The 20,797-nt window shown below is 44.2% G+C and overlaps 3 protein-coding genes across 5 annotated transcripts in view; 2 read left to right on the top strand and 1 right to left on the bottom strand.

Annotated features, from left to right (window-relative positions):
• Positions 1-893, bottom strand: part of rbfox1l (RNA binding fox-1 homolog 1, like) — a 31,952-nt gene extending 31,059 nt beyond the window's left edge. For 2 of the 3 annotated variants that reach the window (XR_010034929.1, XM_063199135.1), the window contains exon 1: positions 258-890. Coding sequence is in view for 2 of the 3 variants with exons in the window: in XM_063199135.1 (XP_063055205.1) it covers positions 258-344 (87 nt within the window). In the remaining variant the exon portion in view is untranslated. Of the gene's footprint in view, positions 1-257 lie in introns of all 3 variants that reach the window. The other variant, XM_063199136.1, reaches the window with a different exon arrangement.
• A 1,205-nt stretch (positions 894-2,098) lies between these two features.
• On the top strand, positions 2,099-4,618 carry rps9 (ribosomal protein S9). Its single transcript, XM_063199140.1, has 5 exons — positions 2,099-2,189; positions 2,672-2,784; positions 2,872-2,994; positions 3,263-3,449; positions 4,333-4,618. The coding sequence occupies exons 2-5, from the start codon at positions 2,688-2,690 to the stop codon at positions 4,508-4,510; spliced, it is 585 nt and encodes a 194-aa protein (XP_063055210.1). The 5' UTR covers positions 2,099-2,189; positions 2,672-2,687; the 3' UTR covers positions 4,511-4,618.
• A 77-nt stretch (positions 4,619-4,695) lies between these two features.
• Positions 4,696-20,179, top strand: mboat7 (membrane bound O-acyltransferase domain containing 7). The gene is made up of 9 exons (XM_063199139.1): positions 4,696-5,496; positions 6,429-6,531; positions 6,809-6,938; positions 7,957-8,083; positions 11,579-11,735; positions 12,846-13,053; positions 13,395-13,547; positions 14,407-14,583; positions 16,351-20,179. Exons 2-9 carry the CDS (start codon positions 6,456-6,458, stop codon positions 16,799-16,801), a joined length of 1,479 nt encoding a protein of 492 aa, XP_063055209.1. The 5' UTR covers positions 4,696-5,496; positions 6,429-6,455; the 3' UTR covers positions 16,802-20,179.
• The last annotated feature ends 618 nt before the right edge of the window (positions 20,180-20,797 follow it).

Here is a 20,797-nt window from a genome sequence, read left to right on the forward strand (position 1 = left end):
GAACTGAAACAGACTGCATATGTATTCAAGACAAGAGAGAAAAGATGGAGTGCAGAGTGGTAGAGAGAGAGAGAGAGAGAGAGAGAGAGAGAGAGAGAGAGAGAGAGAGAGAGAGAGAGAGAGAGAGAGAGAGAGTGTGTGTGTGTGTGTGTGTGTGTGTGTGTGTGTGTGTGTGTGTGTGTGTGTGTGTGTGTGTGTGTGAGTGTGTGTGTGTGTGTGTGTGTGTGTGAAAGAGTGAGAGTGCAAGAGGGTATTACCTGGACAATACCGGGGTAGCATGAGGCTGTCTGAGGGTAGACGGGGAGTCCGTACGGCTGAAGAATCACAGTAGGGGAGGAGAGCATAGTGCATAGCCAGACAAAGAGGAAAAGAGAAGAGGAACAATGGAGGGATGAAGGAGTTAAAAAAAAAAAAGAGAGAGAAAAGTTGGGAAAAGAGGGAGAGGGCGGAATGCAAAAGCTGGAGGAGTTTGCAGTGACCCAGCCAGAGAAGAAGAAGTAGTAGAAGTAGTGGCAGGAAAGTTAGAATCCAAACAGGAGGGGTGAAAAAAAAACAGGAGGAAAGAAACAGATGTCCCCCCCAAAAAAAATCAGAGGAGGAGGGAAGGAAAGGAGTATGGGGTTCAGGTCTTTCCCTCTGTCTCACACACACGCACGCACACTCACACACAACAAGCAACAACAAAAAAAAGATGTCACAAAACTTAGAGTTCCATGGAGGGGAAAAAAGAGAGAGAAGATTAAGGCAGAGGCAAGGCAAGGCAAGGCAGCGCTGTTGAGAGAACAGGATAGTCAAACAGCGACCGAAACAGAGTGGGCTCAGGAGAGCTGTCTGGTGTGTGTGTCCATCTGTCATGCAGCCACCCTGACATACTGAAACACATGTGCAGAGTCCTGTTTCACTCGGCTGTATTAATAGGGCCCTATCCAAGTGGTTCTTAACCTGGGGTCCAGCCCACCCCCTAGGGGGGTCCGGGTCGCCATAGATTACGGTGAGGTTGTGAATAAAATGTGTCCTGTGAGACATTATACTAAGACCCAATCAAAACCAACTTAACACATATTTTGGTCCCCATGTAAAAGTCAGGAAAGTATTGATTAATGTCTCGAGCAAGAGTCATTGTAATGAAGCACATGATCATTTTTTAAGTGCGTATATAAGTTTGGCTTGTCACGGGCAAAGGTGAGGGGGGCTTTCAGGGAAAAAAGGTTGAGAACCACTGCCCTATCCCACTACACTGCCTCTCCCGCTCTCTTGCACCATTCGCACGCCACACAACCATGGCCTTTGACTGCACTGTTGCACACTTACTCTTTTCCTGACTCATATGAGGTTCTTCATCCAGGACAGCAACACACTCTTCAACGCCAACATTGAATCCCAAGATAGAGTTTCTGTTGGGTCGAAATATGTAGACGACACATAATTATTTGAAATGTTATGTGCAACAAGTTTGTCTTGTATATGTATATAGAATAGATAAACAAAAGGCTACAGGCCTAAAATACTTTGGAAGACCCACCCCCATTCCAAGCCGTCCAAGGCCATCAGCAGGAGAAGAGGCAGGTTTTGATTTTTAATAGCACATAATACCCTGGGAGAAAAGTAAATAAATAAATAATTTTAAAAGCACAACAACACCAAAAGCTTTTTGTTTTAAACAAAGAGTTGTAAAAAAAAAAAAAATGAATTTTTAAAAAGCCTGTGCTATTTCAGATTGATGCCAGCAGAGGGCAGCAAGCACGTTTTGGAAAACTAGTCATGTATGTTTATTGTTGTAAACAGTAGAGCCAGCAAGTAGGCTATCTAAAAGGTTTTTTTTTTAAGCTATAGGGCCTAATAATATAAACCAATGTTACAAGTATAAACTTGTTCAAACTTTTGCTGAACCCGTGATTAGCAAAGCACAGATCACAACATTAAAGCTTTGGTCTCTGTGTATTATTTTGATTTGGTAAGTTTAGACAGAAAGTTGTATTGCTTATGTCAAACTGTTTATGACTAGATTTCCAAATGCTGATTTTGTGTGGAAAAGAGAGCTTTTTTTGGTCTGTGAAATGACGTACAGTCGCGTACTTGTGACGAGTGGGTCGCAATGCTCGACGGGAAGTGTAGTGGTTCTCCCAGCTATATAAAGTAGGCGAAAACCTACATGCGGTCTCTTTACTGTTCAAGCCTGAGGAAGACAGGTAATGGCGGACAGAACTATCGATATCGCTTTCATGTCGTTATGTGTATGATCTTGCACCAACATCTGACTGTCAAATAATGTTATTGAAAGATTCACACTGGTTTGATGTTGGTATTTCAAAGGATTTTGCGTTACAATTGTGAACTCGAGTGCTTGTATTGAATAACGTGGTTTGTGCTAGGCTAAGCACGACATGGCCCCGAGGCCTAATGCTAAGGCATTGAAGTATACCGGTGATCTTACTGTTAGTTGTGCACTTGAATCATGTTGATGGGGTTGCCTACGTCCATGGTGGACTATGTTGTCACGATTACTTAAATATTTGTGTCCAGTTGGTTACCGTCACGTGTAGGACGCCAGTACCCACAAGCTAGCAGCTTGCCGCTATGCTAATCCACGTTAGCTCACATGACTAGTTACTTGGTATCTGAATAATGGAGGCCACATAGGCATACTGAAATTACTTTTATTCTATTGCAGGCGTAAGTGACCCACCATGCCCGTTGCCAGGAGTTGGGTGTGTCGCAAGACATACGTTACCCCCCGTCGTCCCTTCGAGAAGTCCCGTCTCGACCAGGAGTTGAAACTCATTGGTAAGTTGTGGAACATTGATGTGACTGCTTGCATGCTATGTTAAGATGGTGCAAGATGTGTTAACTTCTACCGTTGTTGCATTTTAGGCGAGTATGGTCTGAGGAACAAGAGGGAAGTGTGGAGGGTCAAGTTCACTCTGGCCAAGATCCGCAAAGCTGCCAGAGAGCTGCTCACCCTGGACGAGAAGGACCAGAAGCGTCTCTTTGAAGGTGAAATTAGCACGAGATATGAAATTGTAGTCAATGCTTCTAAAGACAGTATAATGCTTATTGGTCTTTGAATGATCAAGAGTAGATGTGATGTTGTGAAAATTATTTTGGTTGACCAATGATATTAAATATAACTTCAGACCCCACCGTGGTGTCAAGAATTCCTCGTGAATGAGGTCTACCAGAACATGATTTACAAGCCTGCGTGGTCATCCTCAACTACGACCACCGCATTACAGTAATTGATTGCAATGCATGTCTATTTCAGGTAATGCCCTGCTCAGGCGTCTGGTGAGGATCGGTGTGCTGGATGAGGGCAAGATGAAGCTCGATTACATCCTGGGCCTGAAGGTGGAGGACTTCCTGGAGAGGAGACTGCAGACCCAGGTCTTCAAGCTGGGCCTGGCCAAGAGCATCCACCACGCCCGTGTGCTCATCCGCCAGAGGCACATCCGGTAAGATCATGGCGATTAGGATGAGATTCAAACATTAAATTAACATCACATTACACTTCCCACGCATATCAGCGTTTAATTTACTCATTAGGAAATATCCGCATGTGCAGCATAGATGTCAAGCGTAAATCATACACATGTTCGTGCGTTTCTCTGATAGAACTTTGCCTTTAACACGAAACAAAACAACACAAGTTGGCAACACATGACTGATGTTGTAGGGCTAGGATCCCCTTATACGCTAGTGGGAATGCTACTTCCAAATGGCTGTGACTGTGGGTCTTCATTGTGGATGTCCTTCCTGTTTTCCGATAGTGACCCAACCTTTGCTCCTCGCTGACTGCCGAGTGAGTTTTAAACAATTTCCTCAAGGTCAATTCAGCACTTAAGCTGTATACCTTGTCTGTAAAGACTGTCCACACCCCAACACGCTGATCCAAGACTTGGGGTGGTGAAATTCCACCGTGTGGCGTTTGGGCTGGCAGGTAAGGTGAAAACTGATGTGATTGCATGGGGAGGGTTGTAGATGATGGGTAGTGACTGTTTATTTGAATTGGGAAATAGTCCTGGGCATCGCCAATGATATGAAAACTATTCAACAGACTCCACCATGGTGTCAAGAATTCCTCGTGAATGAGGCCTGCCAAGGACAAAAACAAATATTTTATTCAAGGGTGATTTCTCTTTCCAAGATCTGGATCAAGTCCTAGGCTAAAAGCACCTCGGCATTGCTGAAATTAAAGCTGTTAGTGTAGAACTACTCAAATTTATGGTCTTGGAGTGAACCCAGCTCCTGTAAAGGTCAATTTGGAAGGAAGTGCTAAGATCTGATTTATTATATCACTTGCCCTTCTGTTTTCCCTCCTCCTGTCCCTCCCTCTAGTGTGCGCAAGCAGGTTGTGAACATCCCATCCTTCGTGGTGAGGCTGGACAGCCAGAAGCACATCGACTTCTCCCTGCGCTCTCCATACGGCGGTGGCCGCCCCGGCCGCGTAAAGAGGAAGAACGCCAAGAAGGGCCAGGGTGGCTCTGGAGGAGCTGACGATGAGGAGGAGGACTAAGATGGATGCCCAGTGGGGGGAGGGGAGACTCTGAGAACTGAATTGAGCAACATCTTTTAATTCAACCCCCCGGTTTTCAATAAAAAAAAATGGTTGGAAGAAATTCAAGTCTTGTATTTTTTGTTTCATTAAGCTTATGGTATCATTGTTTGGTAAATTTGTTGGTTGGTTCCACTAGCCTTGAGTCCAAGTCTGAAGTATTTGCTTCAAGGCTGCTTTTCTGTCATGCACTCATGAGTCATATGGTCAAAAGTATATGGAGCCATCTGCAGTGGTCTGAGCCAAATGAGGGGGATTTTCGGGCATACTTCAGGTCAGAATGCTGTGTGCAAACAAATGAGTATGTTGTGGTGTGGAAAGACTTGCCAGGAAGCGAATGATGGCAGATGAACACATTTCAAATGGGAGACTGCATCATCACCGAGGACCTTTTGCTTATTTCCAAGTTACAACATACAAATCTTGAGTCAATTCTAAATGTAAACGTAGGAAGGCTGCTTCTAAGCCTGGGCATGTCCATGCTCTATTTGGTTAAAGGTGCACTAATCATTGTAGCAGTTTCTTTCCAGAATTCTTGCTATCCACTCACAAACATCAAATTGAGTTGTCATGACTGGGATAATGGCACTTTGGAAAAATTAAAATGTGGATCTTCTCCATTGCCATTTATAAGGACTATTTTTTTTTAGATGCAAAACTTGCTGACCTGAGGTCATACTAGTAAATATTACTTCATTTGGTAAATATTCATGGAAAGCTCATTGGTAATGGGCAGGACAGTTTGAGCAGCAGTAATATCTACTCTCTCATGACATGATGCAAAAGTTCTGAGGTCAATGCTGGAAAGGGTGGACCAATGGTTCGACGCTTGTTGACGTTGGGTGGGCGGGGACATTAGAGGAAGTTGAGACCCGAAACCTCTGGCACGACTGGAGAAAGGAGAGAAATCCGGCAGAGCAGCTGTAATTTTGGAAAACATTTCTGTCGTAAGTACCGTATCATTAATTATTTTGTATCACTAACTGGGCATGTCTGACAATGTGAAGACTGGATTGGAACAAATCACCCAGCGATTTGTGTATTTTCCTGTGCTTGACACGCAAAATGACGGAAAGCTGAGTTACAGCAATGGTTCTGGTACACCGATGTCTCGACACACCTTCTTAGGAACATGTGTGGAGAACATAAACTTGCAAGAAGCTAAAAAAATATGTTTACAAAGTACGTGTACTCATTTTGGGTTACAATTCTTGATTAATTTCTGTCCAGATTTATTGACCAGCGCACGAAATTACAATGCCAGTCATGAAAGCTTGCGGATGAGCAGTGAAGTGAATGAAGTCTTCCTGTTGTTATTGCGAAATGATGACGATTCTACACCACACTGTCAGCACATTGGGTTATTTCAGAACATGTATGCAACTCTGCAATACATCAATCGTTCCAGAGGCCTGTTGGTCGAGCTTATAACAATACATCGGTGATAGAACTGGTCACAAGCGGTCTTTGCAGCACAGTTCACAGTCGGTGCATTTAAGCCCCTCGCTGTAGGCTTTCTGGTATCTGACCAATGTATCCAACATTGCCAGATAAAGCTACTCTTATTGGTTTAGTATTCGGGTGTAATTTGTCTTTGTAGAGTGTGTCTTGAACAAGGGACGCTGTAATACGAGAATGACAACCTCATGGGTTACACACTAAAACATTGTTGGCATGAAATATTAATCAGTGGTTGACCTAGTAGCCAATCCTAGGTGGGCTGTAGCCTACTGCTACCCCCCATGAATGTCTTCAGCTTCCTGGTAAACTGGTTATTTGTTTATGTCAGTAAAATCATGCAAAGCGCCTTGCCTGCCAATATAGAAAACACTGCCATCATTGTGTGTGTGTGTGTCCCTTGTCTCCTCTTTGTCTACAGTGGGAGGTGTTTACATGAAACACAGCAATGTCACCAGATGAGCTGGTCTACCTGGGGTTCATTGCTCTTTCCATACCTGTTGGCTTCCTTTTCCGTTACCTCAGTAAGTTGACAGTTGGCCTCAAATGTCATAACCTATGTGTAGTTAAGTGCCATGGAATCTATAAAAAGCTTCAATGACACAATAATATGAGGCGGCCTATACTATACGCTTTCAAAATGTTACTGTTAAATCACGTTTATTTATTGATATTTCCAGGAATACAGGGGATGTGTCAATTCAAGTGTGTGTGTGTGTGTGTGTGTGTGTGTGTGTGTGTGTGTGTGTGTGTGTGTGTGTGTGTGTGTGTGTGTGTGTGTGTGTGTGTGTTCTGTGTCAGGTCCCCCAGTGAAACAGGGGGCGGCATTGCTGGTGGGTCTGACCGTGACCATCACAACATGTCAAGTCCACACCCTGCATTCTTTAATCACCATTTTGGGAACATGGGTCATCATTAAGCTGAATTGGAGGTGAGAGCGCATGAATCCATGGCTATCGTCAGCAGGTTACATAATGGTATCAAACGCACACTCAAAGTCTTACATAATCACACATCTTCATGCAGAGAGAGACAGAGACAGAGAGCTAGCATAAGTAAGAGATCTTAAATCAGGAATGTATCTTTTTTTTTTGTTAAAGATTTCCTCGTTTCTTTCCACCACACTCTGCTTTCTAGAAAGTCGCCCAGTGGGTGAATGATCAAGCAGCCCTGGCTAATTCATTACGAGAGAACCCCCCTCAGGCAAATGGGCTCCAGTGTGCCAGTCATTCTGCCTGTAACCTCAATTACACTCACTCACTCACTTTGTGATAAAATTAGATCTGGCCACAGATAGACATTTTAGATGCTACATCATCCCACGCGTTCCTCTCTGTCTTGTGCTGAATCTCAAATGGTGCACTTGTGCACTTCATTGTTCTTGTTTCAGTGCGTATGGCGTATTAATTACGCACTGAAACATAGTGCCAGAAGTGCAGAGAAGAGCTCGGGTGTAGCTATTGAGATGTGTGCGTCGGCGTCATCATTTAGTTATGCACGCAACATATTATGATTTACATAATTAAGATGTGTGGATAATTGTGATGCATGTTTAAATGTTGACAGATTATGGTGATATGTATTGTGATGTGCAGGTGTTGTGATGCATCTGTTTTTTATGTGTGCTGATTATTGTGATATTTGTCTGTATTGTGATGATGAGCAATTGTGGTTTGTGTACATACGTATTTACATGTGATGTCTGATTATGATGATATGTGTGCGTTCGTTTTGTGATAAGCGTGTACATTTGAGATATGCACTAATTGTTACCTCCGCCAAGGAGGTAATGTGATTGTCCGAGTTTGTGTGTACATTTGTTTGTTTGTATGTTTGCGGTGCGTGTGTGCTTCTGTCCACCAGAGGACGGAGGCGCTTGCGCTCTCTGAGCGCTTTTCTAGTTGTGACGTGTGTCCATTTTCTGATGTCCTTGATGTCTGTGATGACAGGAGAGCTCCCGCCTTGTCTCTGGGATGGACGTTCCTCTACCTCCTCTTCTTCCGCAAGGCCGAGGACTTAGGCCTGCCCAGGCCCACACCCTTTTCCAACGCCATTCAGCTCATACTCACCCTCAAGGTCAGTGTGTGTGTGTGTGTGTGTGTGTGTGTGTGTGTGTGTGTGTGTGTGTGTGTGTGTGTGTGTGTGTGTGTGTGTGTGTGTGTGTGTGTTTGTGTTGTTAAAATAGTGTTGTCATTGCTGTCTGTAGTAAGTCAAGAAGGTAGATGTGCTGAAAGCCATACAATTTGAGCAATAAGCCACGTGAGTCCGTGGGCTTGTGTTCGATGTATAACGGGTAAGGGGATTCGGGCACAATGCGAAGCGGAGTGAGGAAGTGGTTGGTTACCGGGGCAACACTACTGGGCGTGCCGTGCGCACGTTCGTTGCGTTGCCAGGCGCACAGTTTGTGATTAAAAACTGGCATTAGTTTAAAGAAATGCAAGCAATACTACTTCAGAGCATGTTGATTTCTCCTTGAGCCATCTACGGATTGTGATGTTCCTCTGATGGGAACAAGCATATGTCTGATTGCATCTGGCCCTGCATGCACAGTACACTCGCCTCCAAAAGAGTTGTCGCCTATCCATCTGTTTGGAATAACAGCTAATAACCTGACTTTCAATTAATCACTTGGCTTCAGAAGTCACTCATATGAAAGCTACAACCCTCCAGAATGAAAATGTATGTACAAAAATAAATTTCATGCACCAACGAAAGATTGACCCTTTATTGAACACAGACAGGGCAGATTTTCACAAGACAAAAGTTTTGTCGCCTATCGAACATAATGTGAAAATGAGCCGATAAGTCACTTCAAAACACTTCAAATACGCAGATTGGGTGTCATACTTAATCACTGAATCACTCTCACCTCTACAGAAAATCAACTTTGGCCTTAGGTGTATGTTTAGGGTCATTGTAATCATGGAAAGCAACACAATGAAAATCAATGGAGTTCAATGAGAGATGGTGACATATTCGCTATTCGTAGAGCAATACATGTTTAACTTCATGATTTAATCAATGATAAAAGCCCTCAAACACCTGCAGCATGCATGCAGCTCCTCATAAGAGCTGTATCTGTACCATGTTTCACTTTATGCACCATTTCTCTTTTTTCATATTCTTCATCTCCAACACCATATAGTTTTGATGCTATCAGTTCTAAAATGGTTGATCTTGGGATCTTGACTTCAGAGTATGAGTCCCATTGGCCTTCATTTTTGTCAGAATTAGGCCTGACATACTCTTGGCTGGCTTTTTTGAGACAGGACAGTGGGAGAGACTTCTTTGGTGTTAAAGGTGAAGAATTTGGAAAACAATACATGGTGCCTAAAGTCAAACATGGGAGGGATACAGCTCTTATGTGGAGCTGCATGCATGCTGCTGGTGTGTGAGGGCTTTTATCATTGATTACATCATGAAGTTAAAAACGTATTGCTCTACGAATAGCAAATATGTCACCATCTCTCATTGAACTCCATTGGTTTTCATTGTGTTGCTTTCCATGATTACAATGACCCTAAACATACACCTAAGGCCAAAGTTGATTTTCTGGAGAGGTGTGAGTGAATCAGTGATTAAGTATGACACCCGATCTGCGTATTTGAAGTGTTTTGAAGTGACTTATCGGCTCATTTTCACATTATGTTCGATAGGCGACAACTTTTGTCTTGTCAAAATCTGCCCTGTCTGTGTTCATTAAAGGGTCAATCTTTCTTTGGTGCATGAAATTTATTTTTGTACATACATTTTCATTCGGGAGGGTTGTAGCTTTCATATGAGTGACTTCTGAAGCCAAGTGATTGATTGAAAGTCAGGTTATTAGCTGTTATTCCAAACAGATGGGTAGGCGACAACTCTTTAGGAGGCGAGTGTACATCTGCACGTGGCCCTGGTATGTCTTGACTGCGATCTTATCCAGACGCCCCTCACCTTAATGTGGTAGCTCGTTCAGCTGCTCTGGCTGAGCATAAGGATAGCAGAGTCACTGGCAAGCAGTAAAGGAGTCTAATGGCTTTTGCCTGAGACCTGCTGGTTCCACTGAGGGGAGTGAATAGCCAGCGAGGTTCCCCATCCTTCCCCAAGCACTGCTGCTCCCTCTTGCACCGGGTTAGACACTCAAAGCGGTGCTGAGGAACTCTGGCTACCTTCCTGATTTTGTTCATTCGCGTTAAGCTCGCTTTTGGGAGCCCTGACTAAGTCTCCTCGGCTGCAGTGGAAAAATCCTATTGTGGTGAAGAGGAGGATAGTTGAACCTCTGCATTTGGGGTACCAAACTGGGGCTCCTGACTACTACACCAAAGAGCTTGGCTCGTTGGCATGACAGTCAGAGCATACACCAACATCTCTGGTGACGATCATCACAGGCATAAATTACATTTTGAGGTGTGCTGAGTGGGTCACAATGGGTTCGTTCGTGATGAAGCAGTGATGCTTTTGCTAGGCAGCACGCATGCACACTTTGCCAGTTTGATGCATTCTGGTTAGAATGAACCCAATGACATAGATGGGAATTTCATGATTAGCAGCCCCTTGAGCTCCTTGAGATGCAAGGTCTTGACCTTGGTGTTTAGAGGTCACGTCCGCCACCAAGACTCTCATTAATTAATTCCTAAATTTCCTCCGGGATCGATACAGTAGATGTCGTATCTCATCTGATCCTGATCGCAATCAGCCCTGATCAGTTTTCAGCAGAATGAAGATGAGTACCTCAGGGCTATAGTACAGTTAAAAGTGAGGAAGTATAACATTTAGAAAAGTTTTTTTGATCAAATAATTTTTCATCAAAAGCTACAATTGTTGTTATGCACTGCAGTAAAAATAAAATCTTGTGCACTGCAGTTTTCACAGTGTGTTTTTGAGTTGTCTTTGTCAGAATCACTTTGATGCTTTCCCTGCCTTGATGACTCTGACTTTTTCAGCGATGCGATGACCCCTGTTGTCATAGATGCTGTGTATGTGTAGATGTTAGATGTGTCTGTCCATGGACGTGTCTAGACATGCACATACAGTATGTGTTTGCCTACATAACAGAAACGGGAAGCTAGATGGCTGTTGGGAGATCAGTATCAGACAGCGCTTTACACGTCTCGCTAAAAAAAACACAGAGGTGTCCCAACAACAATTCCATTTCTCAACTTCTGCATTTCTTACCGGAAAACAACATCAAGTTGAATGTCATCACACAATCTGAGTAAATCTGTCCCAAAATGTAGGATCATCTCTTACAAACACAAGTTTGGTGCTGTTGTTAACTGACAAACACCATAGTAATGTATCATTCTGTATGATGTGTAGTATCTGTCATACGAAGCACGCAATCACCAGTGAATGAGAAGACATGTCTTGCTTCATGAAAGAAAACACTCACTCATTAATGCACAGTTTATCATTCGAATGCTTCATGAAAGTCAGATCACAGTGTCTGAGATTAAAAGTGGACAACTAAACAGACAGTGCATGCTTTGTTTCTCTAAGCACGGCCACATGTTTAAATGTTGAATTTAACGTATTGTGTACCGGTATATCTACTGAATGTCTGTGTTTTTGCCTACTTTTATCTCTTTATAGATGGTGAGCTTAGCCAATGAGGTGAAGACTTTTCACCAAGAGAAGAAGAATGAAGTGAGCTCATTCGCCAAATCCCCCGTGGTGGGTGGGCTTTCCAGCGAGCCCTCCCTTTATGATGTCATATCCTATAGCTACTGTTATGTGGGAATAATGACGGGTAGGTTTATTTTTTGTATTTAGTTGTTTTGTTCATCCAAACCATTAAAAACACTCACTCATTAATGCACAGTTTATCATTCGAATGCTGTATATTAATATCACCTCCTGTTTTGCGCGCTTCACTCTCAAGTCTTATTGTGCCTACTGACTGTGCCAAGTTTGTTTAACACTGACCTTTCGGTTGAATTATTTTTTTAACATGTGTGTGTTCTCTGTCTTTTCTTTCTGTCAGCATCTAATCGCACGTGATGTGTGATGTGAGTTGTTTCACGTTTTAACCAGCTCTATTCCCTTTGTTTTTTTTGGTATGTGTGTGTTGGTCTTTGTATGGGTGTGTGTGTGCACACACATGCGCACACGTGTGTGTGTGTGTGTGTGTGGGTGTGCATGTGTGTTTTCTTGCATACTCCCGTCCCCATTGTCATCCTGTTTTGAATGCTTCTCCCAATTGGTTCGGTTTCATGTGCTTCTCAATAACCCTTCCCACTCTTGGGTCATGTCACTAACACATCCATGTCTGCATAAACGGCTACCATTGCGTACGTCATTATTCTGAAACTCCTTCTTCTCCTTCTCTTCCATGTTGGGCTGCCTCCTACATCCCTCTTTTCTATCCTTTGCTCATCTTACCTTTCCCACCCCATACTCTTGCCTATCACCTATATCTATCTTTCTCTTCCTCACATCTATCACTTTTCGTCATTTCTCTCTTCACATCCTTTTGTTTTTTTTGCATTTCTCCTAATCTTCCTCTTTCGGTCCTCTCCACCTTTCAATCTTTTTCTCCTCTTCACCCTCCTTCTCTCTCACTCTACTGTCCTACCATGCCTGTCCTCTTCCTCTGCCTTCCTATCCTCATTCTACTCCTCTCTTTATGTTTCCATTTTTTCTCTCATCTTCACATCTTTCTACCCTCCCCCTCTCTTTATGTCTCCATCTTTGTCTCCTCTTCACTCTCCTCCTCCTCCTCCTTCTCTCCTCCTTTTCTCCTCTTCTCTTCTCTCCTCTTCTCTTCTCTTCTCTTCTCTTCTCTTCTCTTCTCTTCTCTTCTCTTCTCTTCTCTTCTCTTCTCTTCTCTTCTCTCCACCACTGTTCTGCGGTGCCTCAGGTCCGTTCTTCAGGTACCAGACGTTTGTCGACTGGCTGCAGCAGCCGAGTCCTCAGTCCCTGCCGGGCCGGGAGCCTTGCCTGCTGCGGCTGCGCATGGTGCCCGTGTACGGGGCTCTCTTCCTAGTCTTCAATCACTACTTCCCCCTCGACTACGTACGCGGCGACAAGTTTCAAGACCAGTTTCTGCAGCATAACTTCTTTTTCAGGTCAGTAGCGTACACAGATGAGGAAGAATGGAAGGGGTGCTATGGGTCGGGTGAGAGCAGTAGGTTTTAATATAGATGTGTGACGTAGATGCCATTAACCGTACATCAAGTCAAGTCAGCTTTTATTGTCACTTCATATGCACAAGTCATACAAGGAAAATGACATTGCGTTTTCTCTCTATACCGTGCCAAGACATAGACATACACAAGACTGACATTTTACAGACTGACATAAAGTGCAAGACAGGACAATGCTCTTGCTATGGTTCCTCATGCACAGTTTGGAGTCGTTTGATATTGCAGTCCATGCACGGTCCGTGTCATCCCTTTCCCTATTCCAGGTTCTTCTACATGATTGTGACGTTTTTCGTCTTCCGGATGCGGTTCTATGCGGCGTGGTGCGGCGCGGAGGCCGGCTGCATCAGCGCAGGACTGGGCTGCTACCCAGAGGGGGCGCAATCCAAGCCTGGAGGGGGCCCCACCGTTCAATACAAGTCAGTCTAACTACAGGAGTTATATGGCTGTGTACTGACAACCCAGTCCCTGTCTATTCCAATTGATTGGTTTGGTTTTTGGCTACCAGATTTGTATTCCTCTCTACAAAGCCAAAGGCCTATGGAAAAACATAGTTTACACTGTATGTGGACTCATTTCCGAATCGTTCCTCGCTTCTTCAAGTTATGTTCATAATTAAATGCATAAAAATCTAAAAATTAGTGTATTATACCGATAATATGTTGTACTTTTGGACGTTTTCTTAGTTCAGTATTTGTTTAGTCAGTGTTAGTTACTGCACCTTGTTTTTGTAGGGCATGATTGTCTTTTCTTTCTTAACAGGAATCCTGGCCATTTTTATTATTTTTTTGCTGATGATGCATTTCAAATTGTATATCCACATACTGAAGTTGTATTGGTGTCCCGCTGTATTAGTGTAGTTGTATTAGTGTCCTGCTGTGTTGAAGTGCCTCCTGGTGTTGAAAAAGTGTCTCTGCGTGCATGTGCATGTCAAAAAAAAAGGGCAGTCATGGGTGAGCGGTTAGGGCGTCAGACTTGCATCCCAGAGGTTGCCGGTTCGACTCCCGACCCGCCAGGTTGGTGGGGGGAGTAATCAACCAGTGCTCTCCCCCATCCTCCTCCATGACTGAGGTACCCTGAGCATGGTACCGTCCCACCGCACTGCTCCCCATGGGGCGCCACTGAGGGCTGCCCCCTTGCACGGGTGAGGCATAAATGCAATTTTGTTGTGTGCAGTGTGCAGTGTTCACTTGTGTGCTGTGGAGTGCTGTGTCACAATGACAATGGGAGTTGGAGTTTCCCAATGGGCTTTCACTTTTTCACATGTTTTCTCCCCAGCCCGGACCCTGACGCTCCGGTGAAGTATGACTTCAGGACCATCCAGAACATCGACTGCTACAACACAGACTTCTGTGTGAAGGTGCGCCACGGCATGCGCTACTGGAACATGACCGTGCAGTGGTGGCTGCATCACTACATCTACCCCAACGCCCCTTTCAAGGCCTACGCCCTCAGGTATGGAACACACACACACACACACACACACACACACACACACACACACACACACACACACACACACACACACACACACACACACACACACACACACACACACACACACCATACCTGTCAACCACCCCTAATTTCCCGGGAAACTCCCTAATTTTGACTCATTTCACGATTTCTTCCCGATTTGAATTTTTTTCCCTGAAATATCCCGGATTTTTCACATTATCAAAAAACACTGTCAGTCCAGTAATTATACCCACGGCCCTGTCCGACGAGCCACACCCCCTCTTGAAGAGAGAGACAGAGGGTCTTGCTTATCAAGCTACCTGCCAGAAGATTGTATGCCAGATGCCACCAAGAATTGAAGTTCATTGAAAATACGAGCTGTCTGTCACCCTCGAGCTCCGTAGTTTTCTACCGCTTGTGCGCCCACTCTTTTCCTCAAACCGTCAGTTCATGCAACGCATAAAACAGCCTCGGAACAGCGAACCATGCGATTAACCTAACCACAACCTGTAGGCTACCAGCACGAAGTTTTGCACGAACAGACAACTTATGTGACGAACAACAAGAAGAAGCTCATTGCGCTCATTTCATTGTTTTGTTTTCATTACATTGTTTTTCCACGCTGTAAAACGTGGTCTGAGGGATTTTAGACAGGACTGTCTTTGCATGTGCGCTGTTGTGAAAAGCAGATAGAAGCAGTATATCTCTCTATTCTATGTCCCCTTCTTTTTTCTGTTCTTTTTTGTCTGTTTTTCACCTTATTCCATCGGTTTCTATCGTTCTCTCACTCCATCTCTGTCATCGTCGTTATCTGTCACTTTCTCTCTCTTACTACCCCTCCTCTATCTCTCTCCCACTTTCTCTATGTCCCTTTCCCTCGGTCATCGCCATTTATTATACCTCTACCCCTCTATGCTCCTCTCTCTCTCTCTCTCTCTCTCTCTCTCTCTTTCTCTGTCTCTCCTCAACTTTGATCCTCTGTCCCTTTCTCATCATTCCCACTGTCTTAATGGCTTTGTCTCTAATTCAACACCACATCCATCTCTCTCTCTCTCTCTCTCTCTCTCTCTCTCTCTCTCTCTCTCTCTCTCTCTCTCTCTCTCTCTCTCTCTCTCTCTCTCTCTCTCTCGCTCCATCTCCCCCTTTCCTCCCCCCTCTTTCTCAATCTCTCCATCTATCTCTCCCTGTCATCCCACCATCTGTGTCTCTGTTCCTGTGCCCCTTTTATCACCATTCCCCCTCTCCTCCTTGCCCTCCATGTCTGCTGTCCTTCATATCCCAATTTTCCTCCCCTTTGTCTATCCATCTCTCTTTTCCTCTGTTATCCCCCATGTCTGTCTCTATTCCTCTATCCCTTTCTTGCAATTTCATCTCTGTCTGCTGTCCTCCTCCTCCTCTTTCTCATCTTCCTCCCCCTCTCCTCCTCTTCCTCCTCCTCCACCTCTCCTCTTCCTCCTCTTCCTCCCCCTCTTCCTCCTCTTCCTCATCTTCTTCTTTCTCCTCCTCTTCCTCCCCCTCCTCTATGCCTCCCCCTCTTCCTCCTCCTCCCCCTCTCCTCTTCCTCATCTTCCTCCTCCTCCCCCTCTCCTCTTCCTCATCTTCCTCCCCCTCTTCCTCCTCTTCCTCCTCTCCTCCCCCTCTTCCTCCTCCTCATCTTCCTCCTCCCCTTCCTCTTCCTCCTCCTCCTCCTCATCTTCCTCCCCCTCTCCTCCTCTTCCTCATCTTCCTCCCCCTCTCCTCCTCCTCCTCCTCCTCCTCCTCCAGGGCTGGCTGGACCATGCTGATCAGCGCCTACTGGCACGGCCTGCACGTGGGCTACTACCTGTCCTTCCTGACCATCCCGCTGTGCATCGCCGCCGAGTCGGCCATGGAGGCGTGCGTGCGGTCGCGGCTGGGCGAGCGTGGCCAGGCCGTCTTCGACTGGGTCCACTGGTTCCTGAAGATGCGCGCCTACGACTACATGTGCATGGGCTTCGTGCTGCTGCGTGCTGACGACACGCTCCACTACTGGCACAGCATCTACTTCAGCATGCACCTGGTGGCGCTGGCGTGCATCGTCGTGGGGCGCGTGATGAAGAAGGGAGGGGGAGGGCGGCGGGAGAAAAAGAGCGAGGGAGGAGAGAGGGAAGGGGTGAAGGAGGGGACGGCGACAGAAACGGCAGAGGTGGAAAAGAGCAGGGAGGACCAAGATGGTGGAAAGCCAAAGGCCGAGTGATAGATTTGATTTTCCCTTTGCTTTTGATTGGTTGTCTGCTGTCTGGGTTACCATGGTGACTGATGAGGAGTGGTGTGTGGAGGCGATAATGTTTACTCTCAATATAAGGCCTGCTGGCCTGTGGCGTGTCAACACTGTCGACATGCTACTGTGTGCCGATGGAAAGCTGCTGAACGCTTAGCCATGTGTTTCGCAAGCAGAGGTATCAGGTTACGTGTGTGTGTGTGTGTGTGTGTGTGTGTGTGTGTGTGTTTATTGTCTGAGTTTGCAGGCACATGTTTATGCGCATGTATGAATTTGGAGATACTGTAGAGGCAGTGTGTGAGAGTACGATCACTTTCATGCCCGGGATATGCTTGCTGTGGGGATACGTGTGGGATACGGATACGGATGATGCCTTGAGTATCGTGCATAGTGCTGCGATAGGTCTTCAACACACGTGTGTGTGTGTGTGTGTGTGTGTGTGTGTGTGTGTGTGTGTGTGTGTGTGTGTGTGTGTGTGTGTGTGTGTGTGTGTGTGTGTGTGTGTGTGTGTGTGTGTGTGTGTGTGTGTGTGTGCACACGGTTGCGCACCTAAGTTAAGTCACAACATGCATATCCCAGAGGGGTACTCCAACAACGTGGTTAAGTGGTAGACCAGAAGTGGTAATCCTGCTAGTATACAGTGTGCAGATTGTCATCTTGTTAAGAAAATGAGGATTCTGTGCTCTTTTATTAGCTGATTTATGGCTACCTCCTGGTCAGCTTCACCTTCTTGGACTGCCCCCCGGCTCTTATGCTGGGTGTATCGGGTACAAAGGATCAAGGAGTGTTTTCTGTTCCTTAAAGCCTCGGTGTACTGTATCTGTGAGGCTACTGTGAAGCCATTTCTGCACAAATTAAAGAATTATTATATATTATTAAATAATTAAGTATTTACCGCCACAGATATTGAACGCTAGATGCGACATTCAGCCTTTTTGCATGGCCCATTTTACCGTCACCTACAGGATAATATGCTTATCTCCTTGTCAACAATTGTTGGCAGCATTTTAATAGCTGAATTTGGCGCTGGTCTGACTTGAGCCAATACAAAGGGGTGGTCAATGCGGCATCCAGTGTTCATATCTATCATTAATGGCAAGTACAACAAGCACTCTTAACTACCTGGTAATACTTTCATAACCACCTCCAAGACTAGTACACAGTGTGTGTGTGTGTGTGTGTGTGTATGAGGCATTTGAGTAGATACATTATTAATGTGAGAAGTGCATAAAAGCTTATGTCAAACTCATGAGAACTACTAGAAATGTCCCACAAATGTAAAACACTGTGGGAAAATTGCCCAAGTTATGAAATTATCAATTTGTGTATAACAAACACTTTATTTTTTCACAAGCTACACGTATATAATTTACATGTGTGTGTGACGCCTATATACGAAATGATATGATATGATATGATATCGCTCAATCATGTATCACAGGCTAGGTAGAGACAGAAATCAAGTCCCAGAGACTTCTTAGTAAGCACACTGATATGTCTGGCTCTATATGCAGGGGTTGGACAAAATAACTGAGACACCTGTCATTTTAGTGTGGGAAGTTTCATGGCTCAAGTGGACCAGCCTGTTGGCCAATCTTCATTAATGACATTCACATTGCACCAGTAAGGTGAAGTGTGAAGGTTCAATTAGCAGGGTAAGAGCACAATTTTGCTCAAAATCTAGGTGTGTAACTATTGCATATTTGACCAAGACAGCAAGTCTTTGTGATGTATCAAGAGCCACAGTATCCAAGGTAATGTCTGCATACCACCAAGAAGGATGAACCACAGGATTAACTGTGGACGCAAGAGGAGCTAAATGACACTAAAATGACAGGTGTCAGTTATTTTGTCCAACCACTGTACATTTGCTATATACTTTTTGTACCTCTTTGTGTCATACAATGTACAGTACATATGTCAATGTGATAAGTGCAGACATATTAAAACCATACATTCCACTGCCAATGTAACTGTGTTTACATCACACTTCATAGGTCGATCAGCTCGTTTTTTTTTTTTTTCTACTTCCCTTTCGATCCTGGTCTCCGAAAGTAAACCTCTGCCAGGCTGGTTATCTAAACATACGTTCTCTTAACTTTTCTTATGCAGCTGAATGGAAAGGTTTTGCTTTGGTTTTCAAGTACTTGCGTCTCTCCCATTTTCTCCATTTTAGTTACGAGTTCTGTGCTTCCTTTTGTAAATGGATGTTGAATTATGGTAGTATTTATAGTTTTTCCAGAAAAGACTATGTTGGTAGTGTAGGTTTTTTTTTTAATCTGTTGGTTTATTTGGTTATGGGTGAGCGACATCAAGAAATGTTGAGTTTTAATCTGTTATTTAATGTATGTACATGATCTATTTTGTTTCAACATTGTTTCACCCTAGATGTATGTGTCATGTGTTAAGGTGGCAGGTTAAGCATTTGCCCACATCTCATGTGTATACAGTACGCTAGTCCATATCTCTCCTGTTCTTTAGGTACTTACTTTTATACACCATATGATCCACCTACGTATGAATTTTTTTTGGACCAATGAGCACCTTGCAACAGCTCTGAAGTACCGGTAGATTGTCTCTACCCAGAAGCCAGATCGGCTTGACACACTGTAATGTAATGAGAAGTTGGGTCCAAGTCAAACTAGCTCCTCCTGCCCTTTCACGTTGCTTTTGGCCTCTTGCCTCCGTGTGGCCTCGCTGCTGTGGAGAATAGCATAACATTTCCCCACTGTTAATCTTGGCAGAGGAACTTTTTCCTCATTCAACATCCCAATTGCTAACTTTTTAAAATCATGCTTTTGTGAGCTATTGAATGAAACGAAACCTTTACGACGTTGAGCCTTGCATCACAAGGCCACAAGCAACACGAAAGCACGGTGGAGACTAGTTGGACTTCGACTCTATCTGCCCTAATGAAGCATTTGCTGTCTTCAGCCATTCATGCAGGCAGAAGTCAAATGCTATCTGGCAGTTACCATATGAATTAATGTAGCATCATGATTGTGATTGCTTAAATTGGACAAACCATATCTTATTAATCTGTTATGATGATTTGTATTGGGTTTTTTTTGCTTGGAAAGATTTCTATTCTATCTTCATCTCCTCTTCCTCTAAATGTATACATACGTGTGATAACTTTGGTATTCAACTCAAGATGTTGAGAAACCAAAATTCCGAAATAAAATCTTAATTAGTAACATTTCTGTTGGACATTCTGGAGATATCATTGAGTGCACATCTTTTTTCCCTTTTTACATTATTCTGGAGCATTATTTTGTTGCTATGATGATTGTATAAATCCCCTGCCTTATAATGGTTTTGACATTGTTCAATAAAGTACATCTCTGCATTGTTACCTGGTCATTTTGTTGTTGTTGTTATTATTATGTATATCTTCAACCTTTTTAATGAAATTATGGACTCTCTTGCGAATCTCTCACTAAAAAATCCTTCATACATATTTAACTTGCTTTCTGGACAACAATTAATGATGTGCAGATTTGTCAAAGTCAAAAACAAAAAGTATTCCTATTTACATGAAAAGGATGTACTATAGGCTCTACCATGGCACAAATGGTAGGGCAGTCGTCTGCTATGCGGCCGACACGGGTTCGACTCCCAGCCTGGGTCCTTTGCCGACCCTTCCCCTTCTCTCTCTGCGCCCACTCACTTCCTGTCACTACCTTCACTATTCTGTCAAATAAAGGCAATAAGAAGCCCCGAAAAATATTTTTAAAAAGAGGAAAGGATGTACTATAAATAATTTGTATAAACATTAATGTTGAACTCCTATTGTCCCTTGTCATGACATGGCTGTGTAAATGGATAGGCTTTATGGAAATGAGCCTTTCCATGCACGCTGTGAGGTAATGGGTTAACCTGCTGCTCAAGGAAGTGGAGTGTCAGGCAGGGAAAAGATTGTTTGCATGGAGAGATCAAAGTCCACAGAGGAGTTCCTGGTTTGGCACTCTG

This window comes from Engraulis encrasicolus, chromosome 5 (assembly GCF_034702125.1).
Source record: "Engraulis encrasicolus isolate BLACKSEA-1 chromosome 5, IST_EnEncr_1.0, whole genome shotgun sequence".
Classification (NCBI taxonomy): Eukaryota; Metazoa; Chordata; class Actinopteri; order Clupeiformes; family Engraulidae; genus Engraulis; species Engraulis encrasicolus.